Source organism: Vidua macroura, chromosome 4 (genome assembly GCF_024509145.1).
Source record: "Vidua macroura isolate BioBank_ID:100142 chromosome 4, ASM2450914v1, whole genome shotgun sequence".
Taxonomy (NCBI): Eukaryota; Metazoa; Chordata; class Aves; order Passeriformes; family Viduidae; genus Vidua; species Vidua macroura.
This window is the reverse complement of record NC_071574.1, coordinates 46,205,175-46,224,786: the sequence shown is the minus strand read 5'-3', so window position 1 is coordinate 46,224,786 and position 19,612 is coordinate 46,205,175. Positions and strand designations below refer to the sequence as shown.

Genomic DNA, 19,612 nt, shown 5'->3' with positions numbered 1-19,612 from the left:
TTTGTATATTCTTCCTATGAGACCAAGCATTTAAAAGAGCTGGTTTTCCCCTGCTTTGAGAATTTGCCTCTCTAAGGCACGGTTGTGCCGAACCCTTAACATTTAAAACTTATGATTAAACATTACACTAAGGATACCTTTTAGAAATACAAATGCATGAGATGCAGGGTTTGGGGGCTAGAAAAGAAAAAGGTTGCCTTTTGGGGTAGTTTTAGTTTCTCAGTGTATACTTTTCTCATAAGCTTAAGTTTCACAACAATTAGGCTTCACAATTAGCTTTTATGAACAAAGTTTTAACTTAGAATATAGATTTTAAAAAAGATTGAGTATTTTAAAACTCACAGTAAATTTTCAAAAGTTGGCAACATTGTCAAGAACTTGATTTGATCATCCAAAATAAGAAATCATGTAGCAAAGTCCTCATTTTAGTCACCTTGTGGGGAGAAAGAAGAAAGAGTGCCCACCATGTTGCAACAATTTGAGCCTCAGGATGGTATTTTTTTTTTTTTGTCCAAAGTTAGAACTCACCCAGAATATTTTTGTGCAGCTTTCAGGCAGAGAAGGGGCACTTGCTAGACTTGGCTTCTTTTGCTTGTAATATAAATACCTGTTTTATTTGTTTGTTTTATTTTTCTTGTTTTTCAGCAACAGTTGGCCAAAAATATAAAATTTGGGCAGCCTCCACAAATGACAATTTCTGCAAGGACGATGGGGGAAGCAAACACCAGTACAGAAGATGATGCACTGCTCAGCAGCCCCATGGAGACCGAGACCCAGCAGGACACAGCGATCTCAGACTGCAGTAATAAAGTGAGCACTTTAAATTGACGTGTCCATGGCACTAGAGCAGTGCTAAAGCAGCAAAGTTCACTGAGGTGTAGCAGATGTTTCCAGTGAGGCATAGCAGATGTTCCCAGTGAGGCATAGCAGAGCTCAGTGGGCTGTTTTATGTGGGAGGGATCTCTCAGCTTGTGCTTCTTGGCCTGGTGGGAAGCATGCTCCTGGCATCCTGAGCCAGGTCGCACAGAATTACTGGTTTGAGTGTTTGCTCTGAGCTTCCAGCAGTGCAGACATTACTTCCAGTTGCTAGAATACAGGAATTTTTTCTAATACAGAAAACATTTTAAAATACAGTCTTCCCAGCAAGGATACTTGTTCACAGCATCAAATACCAAAAAGGAAAATAATTTCAAAATGAGAGGTGTGTGAAGCCCAAACCTGTAAAATCCTAGATCTTAGAGTAAGTATGCATATTTCTCATGGACAGGAACCAAAGGCAAAGAAGGGGCAGAAGCATTTTGAATGCTTCCTAAAGTTTTATTTTATTTATTTATATATTTATATATTATCAGTATAATTCAAATAATTATTCAAATTATTCATGGAGATTTTGATGCTGTGGGCATTTAGGTGTCCAGAAGGGTCTTTTTCAGACAGTGAAGAAACATGGCGAGTGAGGAAAGGTCTCTGGAATAGCCCTTAGGATCCTGGGACACCAGGGCATGAGCCTGTGCTCATGTTCACTCACACTAGGGCTGGCTGTGTGAGAGGCCAAGGCAGAAGGGTCCTGTGCAATTCATGCCTATGTTCAGCCAAACACACTGAAGGGAGATTTATGGCTGAGCTGGCCCAAATTCTTCCTCGGTCTTTAAGGGACAACATAGCTCCTCTGTGACCACTTCTTTCATGGTTGTGGCTCAATCTGCCAGGGAGCCAGGCATTTGGGTAGGACCTGCACACTCACACCTCTCCCTTGGCTATCTGCAAAGATAAAAATTAAACCAAATTAAGGTATATTTTTTTTTTTTTGCCTAACAAGTACTTCTTCTGGTGTGATCAGGTAAGGTGAATCAAGAGCATCCCGTGTGCCTCAGAGCACAAAGTGTGCAGTGGGACTGAGGACAGGCTTTGGCGATGCACTGTCCCTACCCTGGTGCTAGGTGAGTCTGTGTTTGAGATAAACACAGATTCTCTGCAGACAGCCTTCTTCCTGGGTCCTGAAGGAGACCCTAGTGCCACCTGGTGACCTCCAGCTCAAAGGATACAATAGTTCAAGTACTAAAAACCCGCTAGAGTAATTTTGTGTAACACAGAGGGACAAATTCTGTTCTTACAGCTACTCCTTAAAATACTACATTTTGAAAACAAAATTAACACCCCTTTGTGCAATTCTTTTTCCAAATACTTAAGGAGCAACCATGCCAGCTCAGAGGCAGTTGTAGACACAAACAAACCAATTTTCCATGGATAGTGTCAGCAAGAGCACTTGGTACTTTCCTTTTGTTTCTGCACACTACTAATTACCTGTGTTATCAGAGAATTCTGGTGCATGACAGCTTCCCTGGTTTCTGCTCTTGTCTCATCTGCTGGCCTTGTAACTCCTTGCCATGTCTATCTTCATAGGTCTTGGTGGGGGGGGATGTCTTCTGTCAAAAATTGGTGGCCAGGACTACATAGATCTGCTCTACTTTGTGCAGGTTTCCTGTGATGCTCTGTGACTTCTGATTTTCCCGAGTAATGTGAATTGGTGGCAAGAGTTCTGGGTTTAATTTAACCTGTAGTTGTGAAGCTGAGCTTTTAGCCTTGATATTAACAATCATGTGGTGTAATGGGATCCCAACATACATTAGGTTACAAAGTAATATTGGGATGGAATGATTAAAAGTAATGTTTCTGGGTGTGATGAATGCTGCTTCAAGCCCTATGCCTTGAAAATTCTTTACCATGATGGCTTGGAGAGGCACAGTAGCTAAAGACTCCTAGTTCTCCAGGCTTCCATGGCTCTGGAGGACTGTTGGCTCTCTAAAAAGAGTCATCAAGAACATGGAGTTGAAACTCCTGCCTGAACAGGCTAGTATATTTTTTCCTTATGTGTAAGTCAGGAGAAAATAAAATCATTAAGACCTGATCAAAATCCTACAAAGCTGTGCTCTTTCTTTTGTTTTGGAAACTGATTATCTTGTTAAGGAAGCCTGAGTGTTTTGCCTTTTGTAGTGCTGTACAGACAGCAGTGATTCAAGGAGCAGTGAAGACAAACTCAGAGCATGTAGGAACAAGAATTGCTTATCCATAGTCGTGAAGGGAGGAAAGAGAGAAAAATCCTATTCTAACATACATGATTTCACATGTCCTTTGAATCATCATTAATTGATCCTTTCCATTTTAATACTTGTTTGTGGTAATCTTTTCTAGTCCACTGACACTCCAGATTTCTTGAGAAAAATTAATTTTCTTGGGACAGGACATGAAATGGAAGAAAAGGTAAAAAAACTTTCATACTTGGTTTGCACTCAGTTACATTCTAATTTTAGATATTAGAAGCCTGACAGTTTTTGTTTTCATACATTGTTTGATTGATCATCCAATATTTTGTGAATGCTGTGCAGTTTTGAAGCTAGCAATAACTAAGATTGAGAAATCTTAAGAGCTGATTGTAGGAAACAGCAGAACCCAGTCTCTGCCAGTCTTGCAGCATTCCTCTATTTGATGTATTAATCAGAGTCATAATTTTCATAAGTACTTCTAATACTTTGTTATGCCTGCATGTAATTCAATAAGCATATGCAAAATGTTCCCTCAGCTTTTAAGTAATTGGTTCCCTGATTAGCATATGTTTAACCTCAGAAGATTACAGAGCTGTCTTGAAAACAATGTATGTGATTTCTTTCCTTACAGAAGGTATTTCCCCCCCTTTTTTTTCTCTGTCTTCTTTTTCTATTTGTGCTATGCCAAATGCAAGTCTTGGGATGATAGCTTGATGACTTATGGAAGACACAGATGACAGGCTCATTCTTACACACCTAGATATACAGTTCCACTATTTATTCACAAAAAGAGTCTCACTGAATCACTCTGCTTATATTTGCACTTTCTGATCCCAAGTATTTGAGGGGCATCAAAGTCAGTGTTGTCTTGGACAATTCCACATGACTCTGGAGGGAAGGTTTTCTACAGGCACCATGCCAGTCAGAGATCCAATGCTGCAGTCATCTCCCATGCAGAAAGTACAGCTCTGTAGCTGTTCTATTATGAAGCTTAGATAAGTCAATCTGATTTGCTTCTGCCTAAAGAGTATAATCTAAATTATTTAAAGACGTAGATATTTTTTTCACAGTAAGCAAACTTTAAAATGTCCCAGTGTTTGGTGTTGCTTAAAACCCTGCCTGTGCCTTTCCCATTCTCAACAAGTTCAGAGTAGAGCTAAACTGTGAAAAAACATCAATAGAATGGTCTAAGTAATTTTTATGTGAAAACTAAAAAAATGTGTAGTGCTGAAAATGGGAAAATACTAGAACTGCAACTTTCATGTCCAAAGTTTGTAATTTGTATAATGGAAAGCCAGGGTTTCTAATATTTTCTGCTAGTAATTCCTTTGGATTCAAACCTGCAAAAATGTGTGTGTGTGTAATTTATTTATTTATGTATTTATTTATTTAATGGAATAAATAGCTTAATAACAGTTTCTTGTGTTTGTGATACAAACAGGTCACTCCAATTAAATCAACTCGGCCAAAAAGACAGTTTTCCTGTTCTGGCACAATCGAAACAATTAATTTGGATTCAGTTCCACAGGCTCTTGCTCGTCTAGACAACAGTGCAGCTAAGCACAAACTGTCAGTGAAGCCAAAAAAGCAGAGGATGTCAAGACAGCACAAGAGATTGACAAAGGTATTAAATGACTGGCCAAAAAGCGAGAGGAGGGAGATTACTTTTGAAACTGGGCACAAAATAACCATAAATGAGTGTACCAGGATCTATAGGCAGAGGACTTAAGATCTGATTAACACTGTTATTTACCTGAAACCCTAGCTGGAGAGAAGATGCAAAGAAGTTTTAATATTGCCAGTTCAGACAACTACTACTTAAGCCTGAATTACTTCCACTAGGATTTTACATTAAGAGAGTTTTCTGATTCTAGTTTTTCTAACAAAAACTTTAGGTCTTAAAGGCCTGAAGATATGTGCTGCTGTTAATGCTGCTCTGATATAGGCAATCAGATGGTGCAAAATTTGGTTGGGAAAAAAAAATCAGATTCTCTAAATTGGGCATGGATTCTGACAGGGGTAATAACTTTGCCCTATAAGAAGGAATAAGACTTAAGCAATGTAGCTCTTGCAACAGCTATAGAGAGAACTATAAAGTTGTAGCTTTGTACACTTACTGCACATCTGTTTTGATTTTTATCCTGACATTTTATTCGTTCTTGTAAATGGGACAAGAGTATTCAACTACACAGGGCTCAGGAGAGGCCACTTCCCTTTCTTCTGTACCACTGTACTTGCATTTATCACTCTTGTAATGAAGGAATTAAATTTAAACCTCTTGTTTATACAATGGTTAACTGGAGCCAAATGATGGCTCAACAAATGATAGCTAGACAGGACATTAGCTGAGCTGTTTTCCTAAAGGGAAGCACTCTTCAGGTACAGAACAGAGCAGTATTCCTGGGAAGCTCTAGCTGTGCTATCCATACATGTTCCCACGGTTCCTACAATAGCACTGGAGTCTCAGCACAGCTAATGAGGAAGATATCCTGGCTCAGGATTTGTGAAAAGAAAGCAAATTGTATTTCCCTGAGGAGTGTTCTTTCCCAGCTAGCATTGCAGAGCTTTTTTCTGCAGGCAACAGCTCTGTCTCTGCAAGTATCAGATTTGCCATGAAAGAACTGGTAAAACAATGCCCCTAAGCAGGCATTAATTATTTCAGGCTTAAAGGATGGAGTTCTAAGTAGCAGAAGAAGAATGGGCATATGAAACTCATACTCTGTTCCTTGGGCTTCTGTAAATTTAAAATGGCACCAAATGGTGATTCAATATTTGGCATTATACTGCTATCACTCTTGGGATGTTTTCTTTCTTTTAAAGACTATCATCAGAATAGGGGAGAGACATGGGATCTATGATGATGTAATCCATAAATTGGAGTGGGGTGTGTTGGCTCATCTAAATCACTGGGTTTTTTTGGTTTTTTTTTTTTTTTTTTTTTGCATTTGCATTTGCATTTGCATTTGCAACTCTTGGTTCACTGTGAAGGATAACAAGCCAACAGGCGATGTTCAATAACTCCAAATTTGTCTCCAATTTTAGGGATCACAAAGTTTAACAATAACAGAATTTGAGCCAGAGGACCTAGAAACTCAGCTGTATGAGGACATATATCCAGGTTATAATGGACGCTTCACAGCAGACAAGCTAATCCAGGACAGAGATGAGCAGAAGCAGCTTCAGCTGGCAGAGGAAAAAAGAATTGAAGATCACTGGGGTATTCTTGAAGCTGAAAGGATAAGACAGATTGTAGAAATGGAAGAACAAAGAGAAATGGAAGAAAAAAGGTGCCAAGAACTCGAGGAGATGCAGAAAGAACAGGAAAAAAGATGCTGTGAAGAAGAGAGAAGGCAATACCTCCTTGAAGGAGAGACATCTTTGAAAATAGAAGAGCAAACATGCCATAAAGAAGAAAGAAGACTGATGAAGGCTGAAAAAAGGCAAGAGCTGGAGGAGCAGATGCAGAAGGAGTTGGAGGAGCAACAGAGACAAAACCTGGAGGAGAAAAGGCACTGGGAAGTGGAGGAACAACAAAGACGAGAGCTGGAGGAGCAGAAGCTCAAGGAACAGGAGGAACAACAGAGACAAGAGCTGGAGATGAAGAAGCTCAAGGTACAGGAGGAACAACAGAGACAAGAGTTGGAGGAGCAGAAGCTCAAGGAACAGGAGGAACAACAGAGACAAGAGCTGGAAATGCAGAAGCTCAAGGTACAGGAGGAACAACAGAGACAAGAGTTGGAGGAGCAGAAGCTCAAGGAACAGGAGGAACAACAGAGACAAGAGCTGGAAGCACAAAAGCTCAAGGAACAAGAAGAGCATCAGAGACAAGAGCTGGATGGGCAGCAGCACCAGCAATGGGAGGAACAGCAGAGACTAAAGCAGGAGGAAGAGAAAAACCAGGAACGGGAAGAGCAACAGAGACGAGAGCTGGAGCAGCAGAAGCACCAGGAACAGGAAGAGCAGAGATGTCAGGAATTGGAGGAGAAGAAGCATCAGGAATGGGAAGAGCAGAAGCACAAGGATCTGGAGGAGAAACAGAGACAAGAGCTGGACGAGCAGAAGAGGCTAGCACTGGAAGAATTAAAGCAACATAGGACTGAAAAAGACAGTCAAAAGGAAGAAGAAAGAAGCTGGCTGGAGGAACAAACAGAGCTCAAGAAACAAAATAAGGAAGAAATGCAGCGACAAGAACTAGAAAAGAGCGAGCTTGAAGAAGTTGAAATAAAACTGAATCAGGAGGAAGAGCCTAAGAGCCTCAAACAAGAGAAGGAACAGGAGGAACAAAGACAGCATTTGAAGGAGAAAGAAAAGACAGAGAAAGAACAACCCCAGCAAGTGACAGATAAGAAAAAGAAACGGGAAGAGCAGAGAAAACACAAACTCACAAAACAAATGCACATGGAAAGTTCAGACTGTGTTCTACAAGATGAACTGAAGCAGCAAAAGGAACAAAATGGACATGAATGCAACAAGCTGAAAGAGCAGCAGGTAGACACAGAAAGACAAAATCTTCAGCCAAAACAAGAAAAATCCTTGGAACAGCCACAGGAAAAAGATCAGTTGTGTTCTGCTGGAGGGGCTGGTAGGCATCCAGCAGAGAAGCTCCAAGAAGGATCAAGTTCCCAAAAAGTCAAACAGCCAGATAAAGGGACTAAAACAGCAGAAGAAATACTAGCCCAGAAACTGAAAAGAGAAGTTGAGGCTCAGGAGCAAAAACGCATAGGGGAAGAACTGCGGTGGCAAGAGGTAGATGAAAGACAAATGGCATCCAGACCCTTCACATTTCAAGTGTCTTCTGGAGATAAACAGATCATATTTCAGAAAGTAAATCTGAGTCCTGTTATGCCCATCAAAGCAGCAGGACTCTCTTCTCCATCTGTCAAAGACTGCAGGGTGCACACTACCAGTAAGGGCTCTCATTCCCTCCCATCATCTGTGTGTGTACCCCACACAGCTATTTTGGTTACTGGAGCACAGCTCTGTGGCACAGCAGTGAACTTGAACCAGATTAAGGACACGGCATGCAAATCATTACTTGGCTTAACAGAAGAGAGGAAAAATGTGGATATTCCCTCTCCAGAGAAATCTGAGAGAAAAAAACAGGATCCCAAACCCAGCAGCAGTAAAATGAAACATGCACAAGAGGCATTGAACAACCAGGCCGTACTGGCTGAGTGGGCCTCTATCCGCTCCAGAATCCTCAAGAATGCAGAAAACAACAAGTATAATGAGAGAGACCGAGTGACTGCCTGCAGGCACAGTGATGACTGGACACCCCGAGGACGCGGTGCTCCCCACGGCAACTTGAGGAAAACCCTCTCTGCAAATGCAAAGTTCTCGATAACACCAGCATGGCAGAAATTTTCAGATGTTTCAAAAACCAATTCAGATGCTGAGAATGTGAATGTGGCAAAAGGCAATGAAACAGTGGCAGTGGGGAGAACTGTTGATTCAAAGGAGGATGTGGTTTCCACTTTTAAGGATAACTTAGCTGAAAAGCCTAAAGAGAAAACAGAAACCTGTAGGGAAGTGACAGACAACACGGAAGGCTGTAAATTTGCAAAAGATCTCCCATCATTCCTTGTTCCAAGTTTTCCACATTCTATGGGGAAGGAATCATCCCAGCCAGAACTTCCCAATGCTCTGGAAAATCAGCAGAGTAACAGCACAAAAAAAGCAGATAAACCATCACCAAATGGAGAAGAAAATGTTTCTCCTTTTGGGATAAAGTTACGAAGGACAAACTACTCTTTACGTTTTCACTATGATCAACAGGCAGAGCAAAAGAAAAAGAAAAGATACAGTGCAGGAGACAGTTTTGATGGTGTGCCTGACCCACTCACCTCAACAGAAGGTGAGAAGGAATCCTCTGTTTTCACTTCACAAGAAAGTACCTCTCCTGGCACTGGGAGAGCAAACATCCCTGGTAATTTAAAAGACTCTTCAGTTACTGTGGTGGAGTTTTCAACACCTGTGGGCACACCAGTAGTCCCACCAGCCACTGGCCAGAGTGCTCTACCTGCTCATGAGAAACCAGCATGCAAGTCACTGGTCCCACAGAAACCTGCTTTAGCTCCAAAGCCCACCAGCCAGACCCCACCATCATCTCCTCTCTCTAAAATGAACAGATCAAACCTATCTGAAATGCTGGGGCAAAGGGTGGTTAAAGCTGAATCAGATGGTGGATGGAGAAAAGAAGACAGAGCAAATGCAGCCCAACCCATACCATCCAATGACTACAAAAATGAAGAGGAAGAAATCAAAGAAAAGAAGTCATTTTTCCCATCTCTAAGTATTCCATGGAGAGAAAAAAATGACAAAAAGCCTGAACCATTGAAGAAAGGTATGTATCTCTCAAAGTAAATTTAGCTATTGTCTACATTTCCAAAATGAGATACTGGAGGTCCAGAGGAAGACATTTGGTCTTAAGTTATAACTTTTACCTGGCATGCAGTGTGTGTGTGTGTGTGTGTATGTGTGTGTTTTTCCTTGGCAGAAATGTTACCTCTGCCTCTAGTGAGTCAGGTGATGGACTCTGTGGTCCATGGATAATGGTGTAATCAGAGCAGATGGTGTAATTTTTAAAGTCTACATTCTGTTGCTTCTCTTTGAAAGAAATGTTATCTAGTTTTAAAAATATTAAGATGTAGTTCCCCTTATTGTGGGCAAATTCTTCATTTAAGCAATACAGCTGGGCATAGCAGTCTGTGCTTCAGAGGCAGTCTTCAGTGATGAAAACAATTAGAGTAGCTATAATGTCTCCTCAGAAGATAGTTGAAAGCCCCTGTGTCCTGAAATGGTATTCTGTACAATAGGGGAAAATTACCCTTTCAGAGTAAGGACACTCAAAAAACCAAGGCAGGAATTCAGCATGTCATTGGGAAATCCCAATTTTTTCTTGAATTTTTCAAACATCAGGACACTTCTAAAACACTATCTCAGTGGAACTGCTGACTTTTTCTTTCTTTTTTTTTCACACACACACAAAAGGATAAATTTGAACAGCTGGGTGAGTATGTCAAATTAGTTCTTATTCCTGAGGCATAAAATCTGTTTCAGGATTTGTCAAAGGTCTGTGACTGACATGGCATTCAATGAGCTTAGCTCCAGCATTTTCACAAGGTAGTTGTAGGGGTTTTCTCACTACAAGAGATGTGCATTTCTCAATCAATTCTTGTCATGTTTTCTTTCAGAAAAGCCTGTCCTTCAGAGCAGGCACTCTTTAGATGGCTCTAAATTGTTGGAAAAAGTGGAAACTTCACAACCACTTTGGATTACATTAGCACTGCAAAAGCAAAAGGGATTTCGTGAGCAGCAAGCTACGAGGGAAGAGAGAAGACAAGCAAGAGAGGCAAAGCAAGCAGAGAAACTGGCTAAAGAAAATGTAAGCAATCTTCAGAAACCTGTCCATTAGAAATACTGACACCATAATTATAACTGTTAGCTAGCTTTGTTATGTGGGAATATTTTTTTATGTTTGGTAAGACTTCATAAAAGCTAAAATAACAGTGAGAAAAAAGTATTCTCAAAATCTGGAGTTCCCTCTTGCAAAACTGAGACCTCTAGGAGAAAATACATTGCAATAGTTTGGCAATTTTAGTGTAAACTCTGATGATAGCAGGTGGTAGTTAATGACAATCATAAGCAGAACTACTGTGCAGGGGATGGAACAGAAAAATTGTCTGCAGTGTGGTTCTTTCAGAGCTTACATTAGATGTTAACCTTTAATGCTCGGGGAATAACAGCTGCAATATGCAATTATAGGTGAATATTAGTAAGTCTGAATTTATTTTTATTGCAGCATGTACTATTTGGGTAAAATACAGATGAACAAAATAAATGAACAATCATGATACATCAAAATGCCTAAAGCAGGCACTGAATTCAATCACTTCTTTCCTATTCTCCCAATAGGTTTTTACTCTCCATGGCTTTCTATTAGTAAGGGAATCATTTCTGCTTACAGTACCAAAGTGGTGCTGCACAAACAGTGATGTTGTATATAGATATCACAGATGTAAAAAAGGGGCATTATGTGGATAGCTAAATGTATTTTGCTGTTTGTTATGAGAACCAAATTTCTGATGGATACATGCATAACCTGAGACATACACAACTGATGGAAGAAAACAGCAATGGGTGTGAAGTTGCCCACAGGTGCACACTGTTTCAGTGCTGTATTTAACAGGGAGAGCTGGCTCAAACTCTTCAGTATTTTGACTGGAATGATACCATGACAAATTAAACTTTGTGGTGGGTTTTTTACAGTCTTCAATAACTGTTGGTTTTAGAAGTATCAGTGTTATGAATCTTTGCCAAAAAGGAAGGTTAAGGAAAGGACAGTGATGAATGAAAGCATCAAGTGTGTAATCTCTAACTTGTAGCCATTACGTGACAGACTTCCTCATTTAGCAGTTTTCCTTCTCTGTTTTAGGCTGCTGTAAGTAATCAGTCAGATAATAAAAGCAGCAGCAGCAAAACAAGCACGCTGCAGAAATCTACAACTCAAGAAGGAGAGAAGAAAATTGATACTGCTGTGTCAAGACTAGAAAGAAGGGAGCATCTAAAAAAGTCGAACACCCTTCCAACTTCTGTGACAGGTACAGTTGAGAGATTCAGCTTCACTCTAGAAATAATGCACTTCAGAAATGATATTGCATGTTTTTGAGAAAGTGAGCGAGGGGATTTCCTTTCCCTGGTATACTACTGCTGGAGTTACAAATGCATTCCATAGAATAACACAACTTATTCCCACCTTATGTGCTAGCCATTCTGATGGAAATACATAGTTTTAACAGACTTTTACCAGTCTTTACCAGGTTATTAAGGCTGCACTGCTGCAATTCCTTAGAATTGCCCCAGTTCAAGTTAACTAAATTAGGCTGTCTCCCCAAGCCATATCCAACAGTATTTTTGGAACATGACTAATGCACATTAGAGGGATCTGATTTACTGTAAATTTCAACTGCAGTACTGTTTTGCCTTTAGGTTAGGGGATAGCACAGACAGGGAATGATATTTAACTTCTACAAGTACACTCGTGCAGGAAATGAAGCATGTTGTTTTCTCACACCTCCCAGTTTGTCAAGGAGAAATATTCACCCCCAAATATTAGAAATAAGTATTCTCACTTGAAAAATGCAAAAGATACTCAATTCAGTTGAAGGTAGCCTGTTACTTTGCATCTAGGACTCCTCCCTCCCAGTCAAATATATGGCATGGTAGGTTGAAACCAGACCCTACTGCTTTATCTGTCACTTCAGTTAAGCTGAAACCATCTCATATTTAAAGGGCAGGCAAATTAAAATAAATACTTCCCCAAAGGGCATATTTGGGGTGGCATGAGGTGATTGTTGAAATACAGACTTACATATATTTCTCTAGCTAACAATAGTCCTAGGGAAAAGGTCTTGGAGTAAATAGGTGTTGAAATAACCTTTTTAGAAGTTGTGCAAGTAAATAGCATTTTTGAAAGCAAATATATGTATCAGCTGCATCTATTCAGTACCACTCTACACCAATGGAGTAGGATGGTGAAATGCAACCATTGAAAGCAATGAGGTGACTCAACTGCTTTGTTAAAGGCCAAACCAGTGCATTACAGACTGTCCCAAACTGAAAAACCCTACATCTGCCTATATTCAGTTGATTCAGCAGCTGGATCTTCACACTGCAGCTGCACAGCCAAGTAGATGTCCCTGAGGACTTCACTTGGAACATCTTGGGTTGGCCAAATGACCTTTAAAGGTCCTTTCCAACCCAAACCATTCTCAGATTTTACATAAATTGCCCAAAATGTTCATGCTTTGCAGCATTCCTGTCAAACTCTATTGGCCCTTAAGAAGTAGTGACTGGATTTCCCTGTGATTACTGACTATATCTGGAGCCAGGCAGCCTTTAGCAACGACACATATATACAAGTATTTGTGGGTAATAAGACCGATTTGGGCTTCCCACAGTTAGAAGAACATTTAAGACAGGAGACCAGCAGAGGATATATTTAAAATGGAAGTCTGCTGAATCCTCCTCTGAGGACTCTAAAAAACACCCAACTTGAAGGTGGTGTGTTTCAAAATTGCACTTGTACAACAGGAACTGATAAGAGTGTGGGACCTTTAAAATAGCATAAATTACCATAGTATTTAAAATAATTAGCTTTTCAAAGTGTCCATCTACAGAAATTGCTGCTGTTACTGTTCATTTACGTGCAGATAAAGAGATATGATTAAAGATGTGCTAAAAAGAAAAATAGAACTTTTTTTTGCATCCATGCAAATTTAAAGCTTCTACACAACTTTAAAGCTTTTATACACATTCAAAATATCAAAATGAAATGCAACTAAAAGTAATTGGGAATCTGAACATTTAACAAAAAAAGAATTGTCTCCTAAAAAAGAAAATGTGTAAGTGGCGGGGGGGGGAAGAAATGAGTGAGGAGTTATTTTGTAGCTAAGATTTTTAGAGTTACTTCATATGTTTTTGACAGAACTTATTTCTATTCAGATTGCCTCCGAGGGCATTCACTGTCTCAGAATTTATTTTCCCATTTGACTTCTACAATACTTCTATGCTTCTGCTCTGTGAAATTGCTTTTTAGAAATCCTTTGTTTATTAAACACATTTTCTTATGGAGACAGCTGTTTGTCTTACACTACTTGGAAGAAAATGTGGCAAAGAGCCAGTGGGGAAAGCAGGTTTCTTTTTCAGGACAGTCTTTTGGGCAGGGTTAATTGAGGCAGGAAGCTATAGGATCACCTTCTTCTCTGAAGAGGGAATCTAAACACTACTGAATACATTTGGTTTATATGTGTGCAGCAGCTGCATTACCAAAGAGAAAAAAATCCCTACGTTTATTTCCCATTGTTTGCTATGGTGCAGATGTAATTAAAATAGTTTATTTAAAGAGGAAGACTAGCAAATTGGAAATGCTTTCTTTGGATGTCACAAGGACTGAAAATTTTGTCCCTATTTTTATGAGTTAGATTACTTGGAGTCACCTCTGAAAAAGGAAACTCAACTCCTCCTAACTTGATTATTTTGTAAATACAGTAAGATTTAACTGAAAGTGTTGGAAATAAATATCTAGTGTTAGAATATCTTCACATAAAAATGAAATCTCTAGAATCCTTCAACAAAGCACAGGATTCAACTAATGTTGGTTTTTTTTTTCCCCTTTCCCTATCCCATAAAAAAGTGGAAATTTCAGATTCTGTTCCATCAACCCCAGTGACAAAGGAGGTGGCCAAGAGATTCTCTACGCCTGATGCTAACCCAGTGTCAACAGAACCAGCCTGGCTTGCCTTAGCCAAGAGGAAAGCAAAAGCCTGGAGTGACTGTCCACAGATCATAAAGTAAACTGTAAAGTTACATCTCCGTTGCTGACTATTGCTTTCTTTTATTTATTCTGCTTTTTACACATGACAAAACTGAAAATGCATGTATTGGAAGGACTGAAAATGGAACTGATTACCATTTTGCTCTAGCTCACTGTAAAGTCTACTCAAGTCATATATTCCATTGCTTTGACAAATAGCTAAAGGAGGTCATGGCAAAAATCTCACAGCCAGACTCTCTCAAAAACTTAAGAGTGCTCAGATACTGGATGTATATTTTAGCAGGTATCATAATAAGGGTCAGAACAGAATAAGAGTTCAGATGCTTCTTAAATTATGTTGGTATTCAGTTCTGGAATTTTAGATCTCTATGTTTGAGATCTCAGAAATTTTTTCAGAACTTCGTTGTTGAAATTAAGGAAAGATGCATGTTTCCTTCTCTTAAGTCATAATTTATTTAAACATGTTAAACTGTATGAACTGCCAGTTCTGCCTGCTATTTGAAAGCTTTTTCCCTAAGGAAGAGCTTCAGGATACACTGTTCCACATGCAAATGATAAGTTATGGTACCATCCAAATGCTGAGGTAATTTCTTTCATCACAGGATTAATACACTACATCTGTATACCCTCACTTTTAAAAAGAAAACAATTAATCCTACTTAAAAAGCCACAATTTTTAACCAAATGTCATTAAGTTCTCACAAAGGAGTCAGGGATTCACTGTTTCTTCTAGTCATTTAAGTGCATCACTGTTTGTGCTTGGCCATATTTATGCTGCATAGAGACAGTGATTGTGGATTACAACTTTAAATCAATTGACTGGAATTAAACTGCTTCTGTGCAAATGCAAATTCCTGTAGAATTTGTCTCAGTAAGTTCTCACGGGAGTAGGACTGGCAGAACTGAAGTTAACTGAGAATTGAGAGGGAAATCAGTGAGAGTTTTAGGAGCTTTAACTCTGCATTCTTCCTGATTTTACTCCACATGCAACTGCAGGCAGTTCAGATAACTTCCTGTACTTTGACCAATACTGCCAGAACACTTCAAAAAGAAGTTTACTTACCCCATCTCAGGTATCTGGTGTGGCAACACTTTATTACTTCACATAACTAAACCAGAAATGTCCACTCCCTCCCTCTTACAAAAAAAAGGATGTAGTCCATAAATGTAATAAAAACATCACTATCCTCAACATCCCACAGAAATCTCTAGGCCTGCTTTTTAAAATGTCACCCAATTAAATAAATCAACTGAGTTTGTTTTACAAGAAAGAAAAAAATTTGAAAGTCTCCTTCTTACAACCAAAAGGCTCAAAGGAACCTTTAAGCCTACAACATCATAAAGGGAGACATTTTCATGAAAAGAAATGACATCATTCTAGAATGATACAACATATGCTTCATGGAAGTGTTTTAGCCAAACTGCTGTAAGCAGCATGAGAAACAGCATTTTAAACTACACAGGAAACAGAATGAAACCTGTTGTACTCTCTGTTCCTAGAATCAAAAAGGAGTTTCAGCAAAAATCATTGGCAAGTACCGCCTTTCCCACTGAACAGAAGACAGGGGCTCAGTATCATGGTTACAGTAGCACAAACACAATGGATGTGTTAGATCAAGTACATGTGCAGCAGCAGCAAGATGGGCTTTCTTGGGTGTCTTAAGCCATCAGTTTTGCTCAGTTTCATATTTAAAACCAGAATCTCTAAAGTAACCTTTACCAGGAGTATAAGTAATTAATATGTTTTAAGCAGAAATGAGACAATGCTGCTCTCAAATGCTTGGGGAAAAAAACCAACTTAATGCCTTCAATATCTGAAGAAAGAATTGGCCCTGTAATTCCTTTTGCTCTGCTAGCACCTGGAATTAGTACATCTTAAAGTTAAATTTATATTTTTTCCAAGTTTATTTGCCTGCAGTATGGATATGTAATAACTAAACTGCCTGAAATCCATCTTTACAATTATTTACTGGGAGGGGGAGCCAGGTAGAAATACAGAGAAGGTGAAGTAAATCAGGATTAAAGATACTGATATTTTGAAAAGCATAGCAAAATTAGGTGCTATTGTGCATGACATAAGGATGCAATTTTCCAATACAATCCATTTATAGCACATAGAATAGAGCTTTCATTAAGGATGGTCCTAAGCTAAAGCTTCAAAGCAGAGTTTTTTTCCACCCATAAAGGTATCTAGTGTAACAATGGAAACTGTATTATGTACAGTACTTGATGGAAACATTTCTAAAGCTTACACGTGCAACAGTGACATTTCATGTTAAATTAACAAAGATTTGCACTAAATACCAATGAAGTGAAGTTTTACTTTGCTTTAGCTTTGTTGCAACCATTTCTGATAAAGTATTGGAAATCTGTAAAAATAAATCCAAAACACTACTACCCAGTTTAAAACAGCAAAAATGTTTTAAGAACCGAATAAACCACTATGTAGTATATTGTCTCAATTTTTTGTAACTTATACAAACACAAAATACCATTTCTTTTGACAAGGTTATATATATGATTAACCTCTATGTTCATATAGTAATGTATAAAAACTACAAGATGTATAATTGTGGGGTATTTGTTGTGTACTTTTTTAATTTTTCAAATGTTTTAAAGTGCAATTGTTTATTATACTGTCATTTTAAATCTTATTAAACTATAACCTGGTCAAAATTATCTAATCATTGATATATGTCCTCTGTGTCTCATTTGGCTAATTCTGTAGTTCAAGTTTGCCTTACAAATAGAACTTTTTACAGTACTACATACTACACAGGATTCAAAGCTGGCTCATGAGGGCAAGTAAGGTAGGAGTGTCTACTACACTTCTTTTAGAAGACTCTTAGGAAATGCTCTCAGTGAAGTGTATTTTTGCCACTGCAAGTACTTGATTTGCATTATCAAGACCACTGGTACTTATTTCTAAGGTGTTAAAGAACACAAAACCCAGTTTACACAACCTTTTATTAAGAGTTCTTGTGAAGACAATGTAAACAGTAGTCATTCAAATATCTTAAAATATTATTTGACAGTGGTTGATTTGAGCAGTGCACACTTCATTTTGGAACTCATACTGTTCCTGTCACTGAAATTTAATAAATATTTATAGTGTTATTTCCACTTTAGAATACAAGAGGCAACTCTTACTGACTTCAATGGATTCTAAGTATATGCTAGATTAGTTAAGCCATGACAGGCTGAGGTCCACAAAAGATTAACTATTCTGTTTGTACAAACTGTAGTAAACAGGTCGCTCCTTCCAGGTATATGAAATTCAGGGTATGTCTCCAGAAATCAAGTTAAAAGTGAGATTCAAAAAAGGACTTGGTTTAGCTTGCCTGGCACAGAAATCTTGACAGACAAACACTAGTCTGGTGCAAGGAAGGCAGAGGCGAGGAGGGACTCGCAGAAAGCAATACACTCCTCCCTTGGAGATAAGCCTGCTATCCAAGCTGTGGAATATGGCACCTCACACACTGTCCCCTCTCTGGCAAGGTGCTGAGCAGCCATCCTCCCTCCATCACTGGACACTGCCTGATGCAAAATCCCACCTTATAAGCCTGCAAGGAGCATCTTTTGCCTACAGCAAAATAGGCAGAGGGGCAGAGAGCACCTGTGAGCTCCTAGTTTACAAATGTAAACAATAACAAGGAAGCAGCCTAACATCTTAGCTGTTATTTTTTCCTGCTATATACAGATCTAGACAATAAACATAATCATTTCTACAGCCAACAACAAGCTTTGTTCCCCATACTACGGGCGAAGAGAAAACCTCGCCTGGAAGCTTATCTACTCCTTCTGCTGTTCCGCTCTTGGCATTCAGGATCCACACTTTGCCATCTGTAGATACTGCTGCCAAGAGAATTTTGTTATTTAAGTCATCACTTTGGAAAATGAATGGTGTTCCATATACACTTGAAGTGGCTTCAAATTTCCACAGTAAATTACCCTCCATGTTACAGCAGTAGATAAAGCAGTCATGAGAGCCAAAAAATATTTCTTGCTTAGTTAAACTTGAGAGGCATGGAGATGAAAACACTGGCCCATTAGTGGAAAATTGCCAAACCTACAGAAAGAACATAACCACCCATTATCAAAGGTTTTTTACATTATCAGTTTTACAGCAACTGTAATTTTTAATAGACTCATTGTTGATAGGAGAGCATTTCATTTCAAAAGTATACTAGATTTCAGTGAGGGCTGGTAAATCCTTGTCAAATCATAAATAAGGTTTTACACAGAGAGTAAGGCAATAAAAGTCTCATAAAATAGATGTGGAAGAGGGAAGAGTTACTGCCTTTGGTGAGGCCCACGTAAAAATGGCCAATCTGGGAAAAGAATATTCTTGGGCTGTTTTTCAATTAGTAATGAACATCAAGAATCCTGTTAATGCACCATTTTTTGCCAGAAAGGCAGATATTCCTTTTGTAATACAGATTTCCTCTGCTTAAGCTAACAATGTACAGATCCCTCATGAAGAGAGTATCAGTTCTGCAACACTGCTGCAAGCAGAGAGCAGTGCACAGATGGACTAACATGTATTTTACAATCAGAAAAGGCTCAGGAATTGCCATGTATCTCAGGTAAACAAATGAATGGTGCCAGTTGTATTAACACCAGATACAAACTACATTTATCTCTGAGGAACCAAAAAAAAATCTCACTTAATTCAATGTGAAGGCTGACACATATTTTACCAGAATTATAATTTGGCAATTTTTTGACAAATGCATAAAAATTCTAAGAAACCTTTACTTCTGAATTACCACCATCTTACAGAAGAGATACCTTAAACATGCTTGGAAAGCTCCAAATGAAATAATTTCATTTGCTGGCACTACACTTGACAATTCACTTTGAGTATAAGGTCTGAACTAGAAATTCTCTTACTGCATCAGGCAACTTGAGTTTGTGATTTTGCCATGAACTGCATGGACTACCCTAGGCAAACAGGTTTTCTGTTTCTTCATCTCTAAAAACAGACAGTTCTATTTGGTTCACAAAAAGGTATATGTCAATCATTGAGCCTCAGAAAACAGTCCTAATAAAAAACCCAACAACACTTTTACCTTTTCTCCATAATGAGTGTAGCAATATAAGTTTCCATCCACACACCCAACATAGACATAGTCCTCATTGCAGTGAGGAGAGGAGAAGAGTGGTTTTCCAAGGTTGATTTTCCAAATCTTACCCCCTGTCACCTGTAAGTGGCAGCATGGAATATCTGATG

General features: G+C 38.9%; 2 protein-coding genes across 4 annotated transcripts in view; one reads left to right on the top strand and one right to left on the bottom strand.

Annotated features, from left to right (window-relative positions):
• CRACD (capping protein inhibiting regulator of actin dynamics) overlaps positions 1 to 17,058 on the top strand; it is a 68,853-nt gene extending 51,795 nt beyond the window's left edge. The window contains exons 4-10 of the mRNA XM_053975435.1: positions 646 to 810; positions 3,193 to 3,261; positions 4,486 to 4,668; positions 6,087 to 9,387; positions 10,238 to 10,428; positions 11,479 to 11,644; positions 14,239 to 17,058. Coding sequence (XP_053831410.1) covers positions 646 to 810; positions 3,193 to 3,261; positions 4,486 to 4,668; positions 6,087 to 9,387; positions 10,238 to 10,428; positions 11,479 to 11,644; positions 14,239 to 14,399 — 4,236 coding nt within the window. The 3' untranslated portion in view covers positions 14,400 to 17,058. The remainder of the gene's footprint in view (positions 1 to 645; positions 811 to 3,192; positions 3,262 to 4,485; positions 4,669 to 6,086; positions 9,388 to 10,237; positions 10,429 to 11,478; positions 11,645 to 14,238) is intronic.
• The window catches only part of AASDH (aminoadipate-semialdehyde dehydrogenase), a 34,756-nt gene continuing 16,449 nt past the window's right edge, over positions 1,306 to 19,612 (bottom strand). Inside the window, exons 14-15 of one of the 3 annotated variants that reach the window (XM_053975432.1) lie at positions 19,452 to 19,583; positions 1,306 to 1,761 (exon numbers count right to left, since the gene is read on the bottom strand). In XM_053975432.1, the coding sequence (XP_053831407.1) occupies positions 1,741 to 1,761; positions 19,452 to 19,583 (153 nt within the window). In that variant the 3' untranslated portion in view covers positions 1,306 to 1,740. Of the gene's footprint in view, positions 1,762 to 17,327; positions 18,449 to 19,451; positions 19,584 to 19,612 lie in introns of those variants that run through there. The other 2 variants (XM_053975431.1, XM_053975434.1) reach the window with 2 other exon arrangements.